Below are 21,212 nucleotides of genomic sequence, written 5' to 3' on the forward strand. Positions count from 1 at the left end.
AAAACCCAAAAAAACAAAAACAAAAAAACTCCTAGCGAGAGAACCCTTGAGCCTACAAACTAAAGACTTTTAATGTAATTTTAAATAAAGTCTTTTATGTAGTATGAGTGCATTTTTTAGTTAATAATCAATTGGCACTATTATGTAGGCTTACTAGATTTGCAAATTTACAAGTTTTTACAAGTCAGTTGGGTCCCTTCCTCAGGAAATCAGTTTAAGTTTTTTTTCCTATATTGACTCAAAGAGCCTAGTTGTCCTTAAATCCTGTGAATATATTTGCCTTACAATTTGACGGCATTGAATAAACACGCTTATAGGGTCTGTAGTGTTGTAAAAAGAGAAACTGTTAAATAAAGGATCACATTTGGAAAAATAGACTGTGCTGGATAAAACCAGTATTGGATATGAGTACTGTGCTTTGCTTTAAAGCACCTACAACTATTCAAGGAAATATATCCTTGCCCCTTACTCTCAAAATGGATTCTCTAGATGGAAAACAACTGAACTATGTCTTTGTGAAATTAAAATACGGCTATAAATTAATGTAAACACACAGTGTAATATTGATCTCTTAAGCAGAAAGTTATGTATTTGTGCTAACATTCAAGCTTATAGAGATTACAGAGCTAATTGTTAAAGTAATTATTAAAGTAATTAAACTGTTTCAAGCCAAATATGCTTGGGTAAGTACAACTTGCCTTCAATTAATCACCATGTTTAAATGTACTATATTAAGTAGATCTTTGTTGAGCATCATCAGTGTGCCTGAACTTATACAGACAATAATAATAATGATAGCTCACATTTTTTTTTAGCACTTATGTGCTGGTCATTGTGCATTATACATAGATTAATTATCAAATAACTCTCTACAAAATAGGTATATTTGTTATTCCCAGTTTATAGATGTGGAAACTGAGTCATAAAGAGGTTTAATAAATTGTCCAAGGTTACATAGCTAGTGTTGAAGCTGGAATATAATATTGGAAAGCAAGTCAAATTTAAACATGTTAAAAATGTTTTGATAGACTCTAATATTGAATTATTTTCTCTCTTTAACACCTTTCTAGTTGATTTGGAGCATATGCGAACAATAAAACCTGAAAAACACTTACGGTTTTGCCAGGAAAATGGTTTTAGTAGCCACTTTGTCTCAGCCAAGACAGGAGACTCTGTAAGTAAAATAATGAATACTGTATATTTTAAGTGATGTTTTACTTTTATTTACTAACATTCCTAGGAAGTATACTTCCATTATTTAACCTTTGGAGCAAATTAATTCCTATCGAAAACATGAAATTCCTTAGATTAGATATAACATGTTTATTCTGGTTATATTACTTTTATAATTTTTTAACATAATTTTATGGTTATTTTTAAAAAGGGAATTAAAATGAATATAAACCACATGTAATGTCAGTAGCTAGAGATAACCACTCATTATCTCATATGATTCCATCTGGTCTCTTTTCCTGATGCTCACACTAGTGCTGCTGCCTGTGGCTAGGAGATGGCATTCATTGAGTGCTTACTTTATTATAGACACTGTACTACTCTGATTATCGCCATTTTATAGATGAGTCTTAGAGAAATTATGTACTGAGGTCCAGATTACACACCTATTAAGTGGAGGAGAGAGGATTTGTGAAGGCATATAGTGACACTCTGGGGCTCACAGTCTTAACCACAACCCTATATTTATTTTTAAAAAATAAGATTATAATATAGAAATAATTTTATATTTTACCTTTTACTTAATATTTTATTATTCCTTGTCATTTACTAATAGATTGAATAATTCATTTCATAAATGTTCAAAAATTTATTCAATCTTATTCTTATTGTGGAACATGTAGGTTAAGTTTTGAACGTAATGTTCTAATGTAAAATTTTGTCCATAAGTTTTTGATGTTTTGATTATATTCTTTAGGTAGATTCCTTGAAAGGGGATTGAAACAGTGCCAAATCACCACCAGAAAGACTAAATTCATGCTATCACCAGCATCGTATTATTGCCATAACTACATCCTTTTAACATTCAGGATTTATTTAGGTATTTATTTTAAAATCTTTGTCAAATTGGTAGGCCCCCAAAAGGAAAAAAGACACTTCACTATTTAAATTTGAATTTCTTTGATTATAATTGAGGTTGAAATTTTAAAAGTTTTATTAGTTATTCATTTTCTGCTTTTTGTTATAATTTTCTATTGCATTTAGAAATTTTCTATGACCATTTTTATATTAGTGCTAATAGTCATATATCATAATTTTTTCAAATAATCTTCACTGACCCCCATTTGACTATTTTTCCAGTTGACATTTTTCAGCTAAAAGAAGTTGGAAATTTTTCTGTGGTTTAAGATTTTTGATGTTTTTCTCTGTAATATCCTTTATAGTTTTACACCTAAAATAAATAATATGATGGGGGTTTATTCTTTCTTTTGGTAAGACCCATTAAAAAATTTGGCCTCCTGGAATCCTTTCCCCTCAGACAATGTGAACATGGGCACATACTCACCCATCCATGCCTTTTTAAAAAATGTAATGTCAATAATTGTAGATAAACTCATCTATGGATTCACTGGGCTTCTACCCTCACTTAATCTTCCCAGGGGCTTTTTTGCCATTTCAGAATTATTTTAACTTGTAGTATTTTAGCTTGTTTTTAACCACTTAGTATTTTTTTGCCACGTAGTGTTTTTTTGTGTGCTTATATTGAACCACTATTTAAAAACTTCATTTTTTTAAAGTGGTACTTTGAAATGGTTTGTTCTTATGAAATTACTTTAAGACTTGTAATCATCTCTAGCTCCAGGTAACTTTCTCATCGCTTGAGGAGATGAGCTCCTGGCTTACTATACTTTCTCTGATATTACCTATGTCATAATTCTTAGTGATTTCAGTATCCTTGTTTCTCCCTGACTCCACCTTAGTCACTCTCGCATACCACAGATCATGTCATTACAAATTACTGTGGCTCCTCTATTATCTCAGTATCAGGCATCCTAATCACTAACCACCAACAATCTTCTGTTTCACACCTTTGAATGTCCTAACACAACCATGCTCAACCCTAGCAAGACCTACAAGACATTGATCCTAACACCTTTGCAAAATCTTAACCTCCTTTCATGTCTTCATTTTTCTCTCTTCTGAACTTAAATCTCATGGCCAGTCCAAGTCATTGCCATGCATATACTCTCAGTTCCCTTTTCCCTCTTTCACTTTGTCATATCTGCTTGTGTAAACCTTAATTCTGGTTTAAACCAAGCCTCCACTTTTTCATGGGTGTACCCATGAACATGACCAGAGAAAAACACAGAGGCATGCTGGAGGTTTTACTTTAAGTTCACAATCCCTAATCTGAAGTGGGCCCATAATGCTGCTCAGTAATTATGCTCTATGTCTCTAGTCTATCACCTCTTCCCCTCACCTAGGTGACTTTTTTTGTTTGTTTGTTTGTTTGTTTTTTGAGACAGAGTTTCACTATGTCCTCTGGGCTGGAGTACAGTGGCTTGATCTCAGCTCACTGCAGCCTCCGCCTCCTGGGTTAAAGCAGTTCTCTGCCTTAGCCTCCTGAATAGGTGGGATTACAGGCACCCACCACCACGCCTGGCTAATTTTTTGTATTTTTAGTAGAGATGGGGTTTCACCATCTTGGCCAGGCTGATCTTGAACTGACCTCGTGATCCACCCGCCTCAGTCTCCCGAAGTGTTGGGATTACTGGCGTGAGCCACTGCGCCAGGCCGATGACTATTTCATAGCTTCTCTTCTCTCTTCAAATGTTCAAACTATCCTCCTCTATCAGCTGATGACCTTGTTTCCTATGTTATAAGAAATTTGAAACAAACAGAAGACAACTTCTACATACTGCTGCTACCAGGTCTAACCTCATCCTACTTACGCCATCTGTTCTCATATCTTCTGTCTTCTCTGTGGTTACTCTGGGATCTATTCTAGCTAGGGCCACCTTCTCCATTGTGTACTAGTCCCATTTATCTTTGCTGAATCAAGGATATTGCTTTAGCAGTTCTCTCTGTTTCATATGGATTTTTTTTTTCCATCTACTGGATTATTCTTTCAGCACAGAAAATATTATGACTTCTTTTATCTTAAAAACAAGAAAATTCTTGATGCCACATTTTTTCTCTAGCTGTTGCCTTATTTCCTTCCTTCACTTTCCAGTGGATGTTTTGAAAGAATTGTCTCTAGTTCTTCTTTTCCCAATTTCTCTTTCAGTTCCAGCAGACTTTTGCCCTCAGTATTTTACCCAAACTGCTATTATTCAGGTCATCAATGGCCTCCGTTTTGTTGAATCCAATGGTCAGTACTCAGCCCTCATCTTATTTGATTAAGTAGCAACATAAATAATTGCTGATCACTCTCTTCTCTTTGAAATACTCTCTGCACTTAGCTTCCAGGATACAACGCCTCCTGGTTTTCTTCCTACTAAACTAACTACTCTGTCAGTCCCCTTGACTAATTTTCTTCCCTCTCCAGCCAACTAAGGTTAAGTCCTTTGATATCTCTTTTTCTACACTTATTCCCCTAATGGCTTTATTTAGTCTTCTGGCTTTGCTCAGACTTTTCCCCTGAACTGTAGACTCTTATATCCAACTGCCCACTTAGCATCTCCACTTAAATGTCTAATAGGCTGCCCAGTTTAACATGTTTAGAACTGAGCTCTTGATATTCCCTCCTCAAATCTCTCACAGTCTTCCTTACTTTAATAAATAGCCGATCTACCAGTTGCTCAGGCCAAAAAAATTTTGGAGCCTTTCTTGACTCCTGTTTTTCTCTCACACCCCACATCTGTCACCAAATCCCCTTGGCTGTACTTTGAAAATATATCCAGAACCTGGTGACTGTTTCTTACTGTGTCCACTTCTACCACTTTGATTCAGCCTCCATAATATTTTACATTAGTTTCTTTGCTGATTCTCTTTTTGTACACTTGGTCTCCTATAGTGAATGTTCAATACAAACAACCAGACTAATGCTGTTAAAATTAAAGTCACACTGGGCCACCCTCCCATGCCTTCCATTTTATTTGGAGTAAACACCGAAGTCCTTCCAGTAGCCTACCAGATTCTACATGCTTTGTACTCCCTTCATCTCTTTGCTCATCTTCTTTTATAATCACTCTTTCTCTCCACTCCACCACAGTACTTCTCCTGTTGTTCCTTGAACACTGACCATCAATGAACTAATATATGCTTCTTAGGGTACAAACGGCATAAGGCTATCAGGAATATGTATCCTTTTTTGTTAGAAATAAAAATTAATAAAGTTTTGATAAATATTCTATAAGCATGTGATGAATAGGGATAAGAATATGGTAGGACATTTATGAAGAAAAGATAAGTTATACTACAGTAAATGTCAGGATTGGAACTCTAGTAATTATAGTGGACCTGACATAAGCTAACTATGTGTGGAAAGGCTATTTATAGAAAAATATTTGTCTATTTTTGTTTAATTGTAATGGCATATATTTTTCCTTTACTCTGAACTGATAAGATATAGTAAACAGTACCAAGTTGATTTACTCAAGATACATGGAGAATTTGTTGGAATGATATGAAAAGCACAGAGAGTATTAAAGTATTAGAAAGTAAGACCTTTTGAGATAGGCCAAAGGCGGCTAAAAGGACCAAGATAAAATTGACAGTGAAAAACTAGGTTGGTAAAGTATAGATTATTTTTATTTTCTTCAGCAATTATGGGAGTTTTTATACTAGTAAGTAGGATTGGTTTGTTGTTTTTTGAAGTGGTAGCTGTAATCATCATGTTAAATCTTTCATGTGTGCGTTTAGCGAAAATGACCAATTCATTGAATTGCATGGAGTTTTAAATTACGGCTTAATAATTTAAAGATTATTGTATTTAAAATGTTGCTACATTTGACAAATAAAGCTATTTTTGGAATCACCTGCTATATCATATTTTTGCAATTATTGCTGTTTATCATTTTTAAGAAAATTCTGTTTATTTGAAGATAACTCAAGCGTGCCTCTTTTAAATCATTTAAACCCATTTGTGTTATGTAGGTCTTCCTGTGCTTTCAGAAAGTTGCTGCTGAAATCCTTGGGATCAAATTAAACAAAGCAGAAATAGAACAGTCACAGGTGATTACCTTGAACTTTATATTTAAAAAATTAATGAATTTCTTACAAGGCATTAATTTTCACCCATAAATTCTTTCCCATTTATGCCTTCCGTGTATGTATCTCTAAAAGCTTTGGGAATAGATTGTATGTATGAATCAGTGTTTATTACAGAAGATGGAGAATGTTAACTTTTTGCCAGATTATACCCTTGAAACCTCATTTTGTCTCTTTTGTTGGGGAAAAAAGATACTAGTATAAAAAATTTTTATTAGTGGTTAACTAGTGAGTTAAGGTGCTGACCACATTGTCTGGTACTTCTTTATTTAAATCCTTTTGGAGCCTCTATTCAATTTTAAAACATCCTTGACTGTAGTGATATTAGTTTTGATGTTATTTTGTTGTCAGTTTAGTAGTGTTATTAATTAGTAAGGATTTCTATGTTTTTTCATTATTCCTAGGTACTTTTCTTAGGCTAAGAAAAAAACATGCAGCAGCAGCCAAGAACTTTAAAGTACCACTATAATTTCCCACTAATTCATATGTTTGATAGGATGAAAAATCAGAGCAAGAGCCTATAAAGTTATGCTTCAGAAGTGGTTTGATTAGAAGTAACAAACTAATTACATTTTTCCTCAATTTCTTCCACCCTATTCGCACCCTGTGCAACTAAAAAAGTATAATTATATTTTCCCATCCTTAAATTTTTCTTTAATTCTTTCAGAGTTAGTTCTGTATCTTTTTCTCATGGTCTCTCCGTGTGTGTGTGTGTGTGTGTGTGTGTGTGTGTGTGTGTGTGTGTGTGTTTTAAAACAATCGAAGCAAATATTTGAAATTGTTATGCTGATATGGCTGTTTCTAAGAGTTGATTAAAACATTTGAAACTCTAAACATTTGCTAATTTTAATTCCCATCATTCAAAGACATTTGTTTTAGCACTTGGTATGGCCAGATACAGCGCTAAGATACTTTGTGATGTTTAAATAGCTCCCAGACACATAAAAAGTGGTCACTTGGTTTGGGCCTAGGAGAATATAAGAAAGAGAAGTCACCATGATTTGCTTGATCACACAGACCTTGTATCCCAGAGGTCAAGTAATTCCTTTGCTTTTTAGCTTCTCTGTCTAAATAATGTTTGTCTCTGCTTAATTAGAGAGTCTGTGATTATCATAAGTGATTTATTGATCATACATTGTAAACTCAGTATAGTAGTGGGTCTAAAAAAGAATTAAAAGACTTTAAAATATCCCTGCTTTCAGTAAAGAAAATTAATAGGTTATGTGCCAGGGGGACTGTGTTATCTCAGTTAATCCTCATAATAACTCCCTGGATCAGGTGAAATTTTATTATTTTATGATCAGGAAGCTGAGACTGTGGAGAAATTCAGTAACTTGATCACTAACCCTTAGTTGGGCAGTGGTGGAGCCAGAATTTGCACCCAGGTCTCTCTGATACCAGTGCCCTTGGTATTTCCACTCTGCCATACGGGGGGAAGGTGTACTGGGCAGTTTGGAGTGGGAAGGGAGAAAATGGCTGAAAGAGGAGCTGGTATGAACAATATACCTGGGTAGAAAAGGTTAGGTTATATTTTGGAAACAGAAGAGCAGTTTGGTTAAAATAAATTACCATTTGTGTCAGAGTATAAAGAGTTTGAGAACAGATTTTGGGGATTTATGAATGCCAAGTTGATTAATTTTATTTGACCTATAATCATTTTGAGGTAGGGCAATAAATGAAAGCAGTTTTTTAAAATTATTATTATACTTTAAGTTTTAGGGTACATGTGCACAATGTGCAGGTTTGTTACATATGTATCCATGTGCCATGCTGGTGTGCTGCACCCATTAACTCGTCATTTAGCATTAGGTATATCTCCTAATGCTGTCCCTCCCTCCTCCCCCCACCCCACAACAGTCCCTGGAGTGTGATGTTCCCCTTCCTGTGTCCATGTGTTCTCATTGTTCAATTCCCACCTATGAGTGAGGACATGTGGTGTTTGGTTTTTTGTCCTTGCGATAGTTTACTGAGAATGATGGTTTCTAGTTTCATCCACGTCCCTACAAAGGACATGAACTCATCATTTTTTATGGCTGCATAATATTCCATGGTGTATATGTGCCACATTTTCTTAATCCAGTCTATTGTTGTTGGACATTTGGGTTGGTTCCAACTCTTTGCTATTGTGAATAGTGCCACAATAAACATACGCTTGCATGTGTCTTTATAGCAGCATGATTTATAATCCTTTGGGTATATACCCAGTAATGGGATGGCTGGGTCAAATTGTATTTCTAGTTCTAGATCCCTGAGGAATCGCCACACTGACTTCCAGAATGGTTGAACTAGTTGACAGTCCCACCAACAGTGTAAAAGTGTTCCTGTTTCTCCACATCCTCTCCAGCACCTGTTGTTTCCTGACTTTTTAATGATGGCCATTCTAACTGGTGTGAGATGGTATCTCATTGTGGTTTTGATTTGCATTTCTCTGATGGCCAGTGATGATGAGCATTTTTTCATGTGTTTTTTGGCTGCATAAATGTCTTCTTTTGAGAAGTGTCTGTTCATGTCCTTTGCCCACTTTTTGATGGGGTTGTTTGTTTTTTTCTTGTAAATTTGTTTGAGTTCATTGTAGATTCTGGATATTAGCCCTTTGTCAGATGAGTAGGTTGAGAAAAATTTCTCCCATTCTGTAGGTTGGCTGTTCACTCTGATGGTAGTTTCTTTTGCTGTGCAGAAGCTCTTTAGTTTAATTTGATCCCATTTGTCAATTTTGGCTTTTGTTGCCATTGCTTTTGGTGTTTTAGACATGAAGTCCTTGCCCATGCCTATGTCCTGAATGGTATTGCCTAGGTTTTCTTCTAGGGTTTTTATGGTTTTAGGTCTAACATGTAAGTCTTTAATCCATCTTGAATTAATTTTTGTATAAGGTGTAAGGAAGGGATCCAGTTTCAGCTTTCTACATATGGCTAGCCAGTTTTTCCAGCACCATTTATTAAATAGGGAATCCTTTTCCCATTGCTTGTTTTTGTCAGGTTTGTCAAAGATCAGATAGTTGTAGATACGTGGCATTATTTCTGAGGATTCTGTTCTGTTCCATTGATCTATGTCTCTGTTGTGGTACCAGTACCATGCTGTTTTGGTTACTGTAGTCTTGTAGTATAGTTTGAAGTCAGGTAGCGTGATGCCTCCAGCTTTGTTCTTTTGGCTTAGGATTGACTTGGCGACGCAGGCTCTTTTTTGGTTCCATATGAACTTTAAAGTAGTTTTTTCCAATTCTGTGAAGAAAGTCATTGGTAGCTTGATGGGGATGGCATTGAATCTATAAATTACCTTGGGCAGTATGGCCATTTCCACGATATTGATTCTTCCAACCCATGAGCATGGAATGTTCTTCCATTTGTTTGTATCTTCTTTTATTTCATTGAGCAGTGGTTTGTAGTTCTCCTTGAAGAGGTCCTTCACATCCCTTGTAAGTTGGATTCCTAGGTATTTTATTCTCTTTGAAGCAATTGTGAATGGGAGTTCACTCATGATTTGGCTGTTTGTCTGTGACTGGTGTAGAAGAATGCTTGTGATTTTTATACATTGATTTTGTATCCTGAGACTTTGCTGAAGTTGCTAATCAGCTTAAGGAGATTCTGGGCTGAGACGATGGGGTTTTCTAGATATACCATCATGTCATCTGCAAACAGGGACAATTTGACTTCCTTTTTTCCTAATTGAATACCCTTTATTTCCTTTTCCTGCCTGATTGCCCTGGCCAGCACTTCCAACACTATGTTGAATAGGAGTGGTGAGACAGGGCATCCCTGTCTTGTGCCAGTTTTCAAAGGGAATGCTTCCAGTTTTTGCCCATTCAGTATGATATTGGCTGTGGGTTTGTCATAGATAGCTCTTATTATTTTGAGATATGTCCCATCAATACCTAATTTATTGAGTTTTTAGCATGAAGGGTTGTTGAATTTTGTCAAAGGCCTTTTCTGCATCTATTGAGATAATCATGTGGTTTTTGTCTTTGGTTCTGTTTATATGCTGGATTACATTTATTGATTTGCATAGGTTGAACCAGCCTTGCATCCCAGGGATGAAGCCCACTTGATCATGGTGGATAAGCTTTTTGATGTGCTGCTGGATTCGGTTTGCCAGTATTTTATTGAGGATTTTTGCATCAATGTTCATCAAGGATATTGGTCTAAAATTCTCTTTTTTGGTTGTGTCTCTGCCAGGCTTTGGTATCAGGATGATGCTGGCTTCATAAAATGTGTTAGGGGGGATTCCCGCTTTTTCTATCGATTGGAATAGTTTCAGAAGGAATGGTACCAGTTCGTCCTTGTACCTCTGTTAGAATTCGGCTGTGAATCCATCAGGTCCTGGACTCTTTTTGGTTGGTAAGCTATTGATTATTGCCACAATTTCAGAGGCTATTATTGGTCTATTCAGAGATTCAACTTCCTCCTGGTTTAGTCTTGGGAGGGTGTATTTGTCGAGGAATGTATCCATTTCTTCTAGATTTTCTAGTTTATTTGCGTAGAGGTGTTTGTAGTATTCTCTGATGGTAGAGATTGTATTTCTGTGGGATCGGTAGTGATATCCCCTTTATCATTTTTTATTGTGTCTGTTTGATTCTTCTCTCTTGTCTTCTTTATTAGTCTTGCTAGCAGTCTATCAATTTTGTTGATCTTTTCAAAAAACCAGCTCCTGGATTCATTAATTTTTTGAAGGGTTTTTTGTGTCTCTGTTTCCTTCAGTTCTGCTCTGATTTTAGTTATTTCTAGCCTTCTGCTAGCTTTTGAATGTGTTTGCTCTTGCTTTTCTAGTTCTTTTAATTGTGATGTTAGGGTGTCAATTTTGGATCTTTCCTGCTTTCTCTTGTGGGCATTTAGTGCTATAAATTTCCCTCTACACACTGCTTTGAATGTGTCCCAGAGATTCTAGTATGTTGTGTCTTTGTTCTCGTTGGTTTCAAAGAACATCTTTATTTCTGCCTTCATTTCGTTATGTACCCAGTAGTCATTCAGGAGCAGGTTGTTCAGTTTCTATGTAGTTGAGCAGTTTTGAGTGAGTTTCTTAATCCTGAATTCTAGTTTGATTGTACTGTAGTCTGAGAGACAGTTTGTTATAATTTCTGTTCTTTTACATTTGCTGAGGAGAACTTTACTTCCAACTGTTTGGTCAGTTTTGGAATAGGTGTGGTGTGGTGCTGAAGAAAATGTGTATTCTGTTGATTTGGGGTGGAGAGTTCTGTAGATGTCTATTCGGTCTGCTTGGTGCAGAGCTGAGTTCAATTCCTGGGTATCCTTGTTAACTTTCTGTCTTGTTGATCTGTCTAATGTTGACAGTCTCCCATTATTATTGTGTGGGAGTCTAAGTCTCTTTGTAGATCACTCAGGACTTGCTTTATGAATCTGGGTGCTCCTGTATTGGGTGCATATATGTGTAGGATAGTTAGCTCTTCTTGTTGGATTGATCCCTTTACCATTATGTAATGGCCTTCTTTGTCTCTTTCGATCTTTGTTGGTTTAAAGTCCATTTTATCAGAGACTAGGATTGCAACCCCTGCCTTTTTTTGTTTTCCATTTGCTTGGTAGATCTTCCTCCATCCCTTTATTTTGAGTCTATGTGTGTCTCTGCACGTGAGATGGGTTTCCTGAATACAGCACACTGATGGGTCTTGACTCCTTATCCAGTTTACCAGTCTGTGTCTTTTAATTGGAGCATTTAGCCCATTTACATTTAATGTTAATATTGTTGCGTGTGAATCTGATCCTGTCATTATGATGTTAGCTGGTTATTTTGCTCGTTAGTTGATGCAGTTTCTTCCTAGCCTTGATGGTCTTTAAAATTTGGCATGTTTTTGCAGTGGCTGGTACCGGTTGTTCCTTTCCATGTTTAGTGCTTCCTTCAGGAGCTCTTTTAGGGCAGGCCTGGTGGTGACAAAATCTCTCAGCATTTGCTTGTCTGTAAAGTATTTTATTTCTCCTTCACTTATGAAGCTTAGTTTGGCTGGATATGAAATTCTGGGTTGAAAATTCTTTTCTTTAAGAATGTTGAATATCGGCTCCCACTCTCTTCTGGCTTGTAGAGTTTCTGCTGAGAGATCTGCTGTTAGTCTGATGGGCTTCCCTTTGTGGGTAACCCGACCTTTCTCTCTGGCTGCCCTTAACATTTTTTCCTTCATTTCAACTTTGGTGAATCTGACAATTATGTGTCTTGGAGTTGCTCTTCTCGAGGAGTATCTTTGTGGCGTTCTCTGTATTTCCTGAATCTGAATGTTGACCTGCCTTCCTAGATTGGGGAAGTTCTCCTGGATAATATCTTGCAGAGTGTTTTCCAACTTGGTTCCTTTCTCCCCGTCACTTTCAGGTACACCAATCAGACGTAGGTTTGGTCTTTTCACCTTGTCCCATATTTCTTAGAGGCCTTGTTCGTTTCTTTTTATTCTTTTTTCTCTAAACTTCCCTTCTCGCTTTATTTCATTCATTTCATCTTCCATCACTGATACCCTTTCTTCCAGTTGATTGCAACGGCTACCGAGGCTTCTGCATTCTTCACGTAGTTCTCGAAACTTGGCTTTGAGCTCCATCAGCTCCTTCAGGCACTTCTCTGCGTTGGTTGTTTTAGTTATCCATTCGTCTAATTTTTTTTCAAAGTTTTTAACTTCTTTGCCATTGGTTTGAATTTCCTCCTGTAGCTCAGAGTAGTTTGATCATCTGAAGCCTTCTTCTCTCAACTCGTCAAAGTCATTCTCTGTCCAGCTTTGTTCCGTTGCTGGTGAGGAACTGCATTCCTTTGGAGGAGGAGAGGCATTCTGCTTTTTAGAGTTTTCAGTTTTTCTGCTCTGTTTTCTCCCCATCTTTGTAGTTTTTTGTACTTTTGGTCTTTGATGATGGTGATGTACAGATGGTTTTTTGGTGTGGATGTCCTTTCTGTTTGTTAGTTTTCCTTCTAACAGACAGGACCCTCAGCTGCACATCTGTTGGAGTTTGTTAGAGGTCCACTCCATACCGTGTTTGCCTGGGTGTCAGCAGCTGTGGCTGCAGAACAGCGGATTTTCGTGAACCGCAAAGTCAGCTGTCTGATCGTTCCTCTGGAAGTTTTGTCTCAGAGGAGTACCCGGCCGAGTGAGGTGTCTGTCTGTCCGTACTGGGGGGTGCCTCCCAGTTAGGCTGCTTGGGGTTGAGGGACCCACTTTAGGAGGCAGTCTGCCTGTTCTCAGATCTCCAGCTGTGTGCTGGGAGAACGACTAGTCTCTTCAAAGCTGTCAGACAGGATCGTTTAAGTCTGCAGAGGTTACTGCTGAATTTTTGTTTGTCTGTTCCCTGCCCCCAGAGGGGGAGCTTACAGAGGCAGGCAGGCCTCCTTGAGCTGTGGTGGACTCCACCCAGTTCCAGCTTCCTGGCTGCTTTGTTTGCCTAAGCAAGCCTTGGCAATGGCGGGCGCCCCTCCCCCAGCCTCTCTGCCATCTTGAAGTTTGATCGGAGACTGCTGTGCTAGCAATCAGCGAGACTCCATGGGCGTAGGAACCTCCTAGCCAGGTGCGGGACACAATCTCCTGGTGTGCCGTTTTCCAAGCCCATTGGAAAAGCGCAGTATTAGGGTGGGAGTGACCCGATTTTCCAGGTGCTGTCTGTCACCCCTTTCTTTGACTAGGAAAGGGAACTCTCTGACCCCTTTCGCTTCCTGAGTAAGGCAATGCCTCGCCCTGCTTCGGCTCGCACATGGTGCGCTTCACCGACTGTCCTGCGCCCACCATTTGTCAATCCCTAGTAAGATGAACCTGGTACCTCAGATGGAAATGCAGAAATCACCCATCTTCTGCGTCACTCTCGCTGGAAGCTCTAGACCGGAGGTGTTCCTAATTCGGCCTTCTTGGCTCCACCCCAAAAGCAGTTTTTAGATAGAATTAATCTAATGGGATATTTTTATATGTCATTGGATGGGAGGGAGATTGAGGTAAGGAGACTGAGTTACTGCTACCATGTGAATAAGGCCAATGTCAAGGTGGAATGGAAAGGTTGGATGGATGTAAGGGAGATTTTAAGGAAGAACCAATAGGGCTTGTGGAATTATTGGATAAGAGAGAATAGAAGTCCAAGATAACCCTGAAGTTTCTTGCCTGGAGGAATGAAGATAGGAGAAACCCAATGATTGGTGGTCTTTCTGAAAGAGGGAATGGTGGGCTGGTGCTTCACTGGTGAGAGGGCTGCACTGAGGAAGAATTCCTTCTACCGCCTGAGCTGTGCAGTGGTGATCAGATACAAGGAGACCTCTGGAGAAATGAAACAACTGGAGGCAAAATTTGGGGGAAGCTTTATTAGCATTAGCTCCCTCGTGTTGCAAGATCAATAGAGTTACTATTTTGACTTTATATATGGGCTTAATATACTGGCATATTTTAAATAAAGAGATATTAGATGTGTTAACTACATAGTTCGCTACCCTGCCTGCACATCCACCTTGTTTTTTATGCTTTGAGGTTTAATTCTATCTTCAGTTTGTTGGTGGCATTTACTCTTAATGCATTCATTTGAAGGTGAATTCAGGTTACTGCAGCTCTCTTCTATATGTTTGTCAGAATTTTTTGTGTATAGCAAGAAGCCTCATTAGTCTTTCTTGATCCTGATGAATTTAGTGTTTTTGCCAATTAAATTATTGACTTTACAGTTCATATTTCTCAGTGGAAAGATTTGGCAAGTTCATCTAAAAGTCTAGGAAGTGCAGATTATATATATATATATATATATATATATATACACACACACACACACACACACACACACATATATACACACACATACATACATACGTATATATACACACACATACACACTGCATGTGGTTGCTGCGACATTTGAAAGATTACTGGGGGGATTCAAGGGAATGTTTGAAAGTACTTTGTATTATTCTATAGAAAAGGAGTTAAATGGCAGATTCACCAGTCCCATTGATGTTGATGCTCTACTATAATAATTTAGTTTGTGACATAAATATTTACAATGGGGTTTTAGTCCTAGTTCCATTCACTGACTATTTAAAGAGATTCTGCTAGTTTATTTCTAACCTAGATTGCTCCTATTTGGGAGTTATATAAAATGAGTTATCAACACACATTTCAAGCTTTGCAAGGAAGAGGAAGAGAGAGAAAAGAAAGTGAATGCAATTTATTAACACAGTAATCATATTTTGAGGGTCTGTGTAATGCCAGGGGGCCCCACTAGAATCTGGGGATACAGAAATGAATAAGAGAAAGTCCCTATCCTCAAGGAGCTCCCAGAATAAGTGGAGCAGCCAAACATTTAAACAATGAACACTATAGATCCATTTTTCACAATTCCCAGTTTGGCTTATAGTTTCATTTGCATCATTTATGTAGTCTTCCCCTTTCTCCCCACTATCTTATCCTCTAAGATAGTGTAAGAATTGATACTGTTGTTAACAAGTGTTCTAGTTTCCCAGGTTGTTCAGATTTTTTATTTGCAAAGTACATAGACCTTTAGGAGAGAAAATAAATTTACAATTGCTGTGGTTTAGGAAATCCAGCAATCAGCTCTTTCAGAATGCATTAGATAATTGGTAAAGAAAAAGCATAGTCCTTTTAGTCCTGCCTTGTGTCCTTCAGTCTGAATTGCAAGGAAGTTTTGCCATATCTACTTGGTGTTAAGAGTTCTTAATACATTTTAAGCCTCAGCATTTTTGCTTGCCAATTAATAAACTATGAATTTCTACTTGGTTTGAACTAGGTTTGGATTAGTTTTTAAAATACCAAAAATTTCTATCATGTCTGAAATATTCATTAAACTTGCTAAAAATATATATTCCTTATTGTCCCCTCAAATTATTTTCAGACTGTATCTGAAAGTATCTCACGTAGGGCTTGGCATGTAATAGACATGCTCAAGAGTTTAGTTATCTTAATTGGCATATTATTGTACAGTACAAGTACCCATTTATCCTTTGGTATTAAGGTCCTTTCTGCTTTTTAGCTTTACCTGAATGTTGATCTTCCTCAGATTCTTTTTACCCACATGTTAATTTTTTACGATCATTTTCTCCAGTATGTTTATTAAAACTGTACTGGGATTTCTTTCTTATCCTAAAGACCACTTGTTTTCTTGAGGAGCATATTTTCTTATTTTATACATACTACTCTAACCCTCAGATATTAAACGTTGCTTAATGGATTTTCATATCACATAACATTTTTTCTTTTTCCTATTCACCTTTTAAATTAATTTTTTAAATGAAATTTCAAAACCAGATGTGACTTTAGAGATCATGTAGGTAGACCTTGTTTTTATAGATTAGGAAATTGTGAAGACAGAAGTGAAATAACTTGCCCAATGTTTTGTTACTGGCAGCATATAATGGCCCATTCGTTATATAGAAGAGTAGCATTTTAAAAACTCCCACTCTGTGCAAAGTACTATGCCTTTTAACATGTTATATCCTATATCCGTGCTTTAAATTGTATTCTGTAATCTTGTTGCACTTTGAATATATACCAGTCAGAATATTCTGTAATAGTTTACACATCTGTTTTCTATTCTAGACTCTTAGCATCTCAAAAAAACAGATTATGCATTATTTACCTAAATTTCTGCAATATCTGGGATAGTGGTTGGCTTTGAATGAATGACAATGACAGATGTTTTAGCCTTCAGGGTGTGTTTACTCCATATTCTGGCCGTGACAAACTATGGCTTTTGCAGTGGTAAATATGTTCCTATTACCTGGAGTAAGGTACAATTGCACAGAATCCATCTATACTCCTTACACCTTGTGCCCCAACCCATAGGTTGCTTTCTTGCTTATGCCCTCCATTGCTACCACTTCCATTTCCAGTATCCACTTGGCAAATGCTCTTTGAAAATATCAGGGTTAAGCTTGTATTCACCCATATAACTCTTTTCCTCTTAGGGCCACTTCATTATTTTCATTTCATCAACTAATAGCAGAGAATAATCGAGTGTACTTTGTGGCTCTAAAAATAAAGGTTGGTATTTTGTAGGTAACATTTTCTCTAAAAACATCAATAAATGGCTTTTAAATAAGCTGACTATAGTGAAACCACCTACCATGAAGTTTATGACATGGAAATTATGTTTTTCTAATCATTGAAAGTGAAATTTGGAATCTGCAGAGCCTTGGTTATGGCTTACAGTTTGGAAACATTTTACAAAGCTTTATGTCAAAGAGTCAAAGCCCCTGAGAGTGATGCTGTCTTGTTAATTCTTCATTAATTTGATGAAAATTAATAGTGAAATCCAAGTCATTTACATTAGTCAGTACTTGGACCAAAATGTCTTGAGCACAGGACAGTAACCTGGTTGTGTTTATAGGATAAGACTTAAACCAACATTTTGTTGGATTAATGAGTTGCTTACTGATTATGAAAATCCCACCTCTTCATTGTCACCATAGTTTGGCATGAAACAATTAGGTTTGGGGAGGTTAGATAATGGTATACAATATTTCACTGATGTACCCCCCTACTCATACCTCATTTGGCAGTTGGTATTGCTTCTGTTGATAGCATCAGGCAGAGTGCCTAGTAAATCATGAGTCTTGTCCAAAAGTTAATGCTGCTTGTTGCTAAAGAACTTAAGCAGAAGCCACCCAAGGCTGATATGTTCGTATGCCTCAGCATCCTATTCATTGACTCTCAATTGTTTATAGGATCTTTATTTATAAATGTAATCACAGACAGCAACTCATATTAAGATGCTTTTCTATCTTAATAAATTAATAGATGCTATTATGAAGGATGCGTGTCCTGAAATAGGATATTTGCAATCACATGGATAGCGAGGATAGTTTTAAATCTAAAATATTTGGGTAGCATGTTATCTGTGTCATACATATTTGTCACATATGGTCTTTTTATCCTAAGGGTAGCAGCAATTAAGAATATAACAAGGTAAAAATAAATAGTTTCTTATTTAGTAAAACTTAGATATTTGAAAGCAACAGTTGTTGTACTTAAATATTGTACCTTGTGAATTTTTTTTATATGACCTGCAACTGCATTTTGAACTTGTTTGTTTCTGTATGAAATTCGGAAGTATGGAGGTTAGGATTGGGAGGAATGGGGGAGTGAGCAGCATAAGGAAGTCTTGGACAAGTAATAAATAGTATTAAATATAAAAATTGTAAATGGCATATGGCTTCCTCTGATTTCTTCATTCCTCTCCCCACCTTCAAAGATAATTAATTACTCCTTCCTCTGTGTTCCCACAGCATAAGTCCACTAGTTAAGTGTTTAACTTGTATGGCAATTTGTATATGTGTTTCTCTTTCCATTAGGTCCTCAGCAACTTGTGAATAGATTCTATGTAAGTCGCCCATACATTCACAGTATAGAGCGACTGGCACATTGTATATCTTCAGTAAAGCTTGTTAATGGAAATGGAATTAATCCTTTTATTGCACTTTAACATAGAAAAACCTCATAATTCTTCATAGTCTTCTGAAATCCTGGGCATTATATATGTTATATATAGTTGTGTTATCAAAAATGGAACTTACAATTTGGGAAGTTCATTGGTCATTTCTATTTCAGTAATTAAATAGAATTACAAAGAATAATGTTTCTTGGGTCTTTGTTCCTTTCCTTTTGTATGTGTACTTTCTGGTGTGTGTGTGTGTGTGTGTGTGTGTGTGACATGTTTACATTTATATGTTAATTTTATTTTTCTTCTTTGGTGTTTTTTTCTATATTCAGTCATTGAACATACTTTCCATTTTGTCTTTTTTTTTTTAATTCTTTCTTCTTTGTCTCATTTATGTTGTATGGAATTGACAGCGTATTGTCAGGGCAGAAATAGTGAAGTACCCTGAAGAAGATAATCAACACACCAGCTCTGCTCAGAGTAGAATCTGTTCAGTACAGTAGTGCAGGTATTAAGTGATAAATTATTACAGTTTGGGGAGGTGGGAAGGGAGAACCATTGAATGCTATCTTGTTCTTTATTCCTTATGAATAGGGAAGTTCAGATGATTATTGTACATTATTGGAAATTAATATCGCGTCTACGTCTTGATTTAGAACTAAAAAATTGGTCCTCTGCCAGGAGACGTGAATTAAGAAATTGGGAACAAATTAAAGTAACATTTCAGTTACTTTTAAACATATTTGTCTTTATGGTTGTGTTTATTACATGTGCAGTGAAGTGGAGAATTGAGGCAGTTATTTCATTATTCATTCCTTACCATTTTTCCTGAAATAGCTTGGTAATTGAAAGAGTATTTTTAAAATTTGCCTTGAATTGCCCTTGTTTGTCTGCTTGTGTGTGCAGACTTTGTAGAGTTGAAAACAGTAAAGGATTTGTTTTAAAGTATTACTTAGAGATGAATATTAAGCATATAGCTAAGTGTATCATTTTAGATATTCCTTGAAGTGTGTGTTAGAGGGAAGAAGGGAAGAGTTAAAATTATCTTTTGGTTTAAATTATTTTAAAAACATGAATATGAAGTAATTTTCTAAATTTTTTCATTATACTGTATTTTGTTAGAGTTGTATTCATAACCAATAGTGAGCCATTTGGAAATAAGTTAGGGATTTTGGAGGAAAGGTTTAGAAATTTGAAAAGATTTAAAAATGGGTTGCTCAGAATATTTCTGCTTTATATGTGAATCCTCTTTAACATTTAAATGTCTTCTTACAAACTCACAAACTGCTGTAAACATTCAATGAAAAGTTTTTGCTAAATATAATGGCTTATGGAAATATTAAGCAATAATGTTATTTTTTACTTTGAAATGATGAGTTCTTTTCTGTGATTTAAAATATATGTGAATGATTCATTTAAATTATTTTGCTCTAAATTATTATCAGGGTTTAATTTTTCATTATTGATTCATCAGTTTTTCATTAGACTTATGATAACCTCAAGTTAATGTCATAAAACCAGGGATAACTCAATAGCTGAGTTGCCATTCTCTTCTTGAAAAAAAAAAAAAAAATCCACTCTTCATTTGTTTGTCTGGCTTATTCCTTTAATATCAATTCCTGCTTCATTTATGGTGTCCATCATCAGAAGTTCAGCAAAGTTCAGAAAATAAAAATATACTTTAAGGAGCTCTTTCTAAATGTTCTGATGTCCTGATAATAACTTTGTTTTCTTTTATGACAGAGGGTGGTGAAGGCAGATATTGTAAACTACAACCAGGAACCTATGTCAAGGACTGTTAACCCTCCTAGAAGCTCTATGTGTGCAGTTCAGTGAGCACATTTTTCTTTTGTGTTGATAGTTCTGGTTGCCCTTCACCTCTGGGTGGGCCCGAGGACTTCTAGGAACTTGTTTTATCAGTGACCATCTCTGTAGTTCAGTTAGCACTTTCCTCCCAACTTGCTTAATCATTGCTATTGCCTCACAGTGGCAAGGCAGCTCCTTGGATTTGAAAGAATTCGACTTTGGGACCACACACTTTGAATTCAAAATGGAAAACCCATTCCCTGGAATTAGACTGCTTCGTTGCAAAAGAATGATGTTGCTTCTTTGTATGTCCTTGCTTCTTTTTTCAGTGATGTAAATTTTTTTAACTTAATATGAGAACTCTCCAAGTCTTGATCATCAGCCAGGATTTTGCCACAGCAATTTCATTCTCTTATCGGAACTTGTATGTGTCAAAGTATACTTCAGAGTGCAAACATTAAGCAAGTAATATATTTTACCTACAGATACTTATGAAGACATTCTTTCGCTATCTATTGTGAGTAAAAGTATTTAAAGCTGTATCTAACTGAAAATGCTTGAAATAAGGCTGTAATAGAAATATTTTTTCATTTTTTAAAAAGGGCCTAAATTGTTTATATTGTAGTTTGTAACTCACAAAGTAGTATTTGATATTGTATTTTTATTACTGTATCATTGTCATTATGTATTGTGTAATACTCAGGTTTGAAGGCTTTCTGAATTTTGGTAAATGTTCAGCTGATGCCTCACATGGAATTTCTCTTGCAAACTGCATAAGAGTACTCCCGAGAATGAGTTATGACATTGTTGATCAGACTGTACCTGATGTTCAGATGTTTTTCTTTCACAAATAAATTTATTTAAATTATGTCTTTTGGCAATTTTCTTTCAAACGTCTTCCTTTTTGTT

General features: G+C 36.3%; 1 protein-coding gene across 5 annotated transcripts in view; it reads left to right on the plus strand.

Annotated features, from left to right (window-relative positions):
• RAB28 (RAB28, member RAS oncogene family) overlaps positions 1-21,171 on the plus strand; it is a 119,126-nt gene extending 97,955 nt beyond the window's left edge. Inside the window, exons 5-9 of one of the 5 annotated variants that reach the window (XR_009210473.1) lie at positions 1,071-1,174; positions 6,052-6,129; positions 17,026-17,101; positions 18,911-19,005; positions 20,241-20,277. Coding sequence is in view for 3 of the 5 variants with exons in the window: in XM_032135976.2 (XP_031991867.1) it covers positions 1,071-1,174; positions 6,052-6,129; positions 20,241-20,333 (275 nt within the window). In the remaining 2 variants the exon portion in view is untranslated. The other 4 variants (XR_009210472.1, XM_032135978.2, XM_032135976.2 and 1 more) reach the window with 4 other exon arrangements.
• The last annotated feature ends 41 nt before the right edge of the window (positions 21,172-21,212 follow it).

The sequence above is a fragment of the Hylobates moloch genome, unplaced genomic scaffold (assembly GCF_009828535.3).
Source record: "Hylobates moloch isolate HMO894 unplaced genomic scaffold, HMol_V3 SCAFFOLD_17, whole genome shotgun sequence".
NCBI lineage: Eukaryota > Metazoa > Chordata > Mammalia > Primates > Hylobatidae > Hylobates > Hylobates moloch.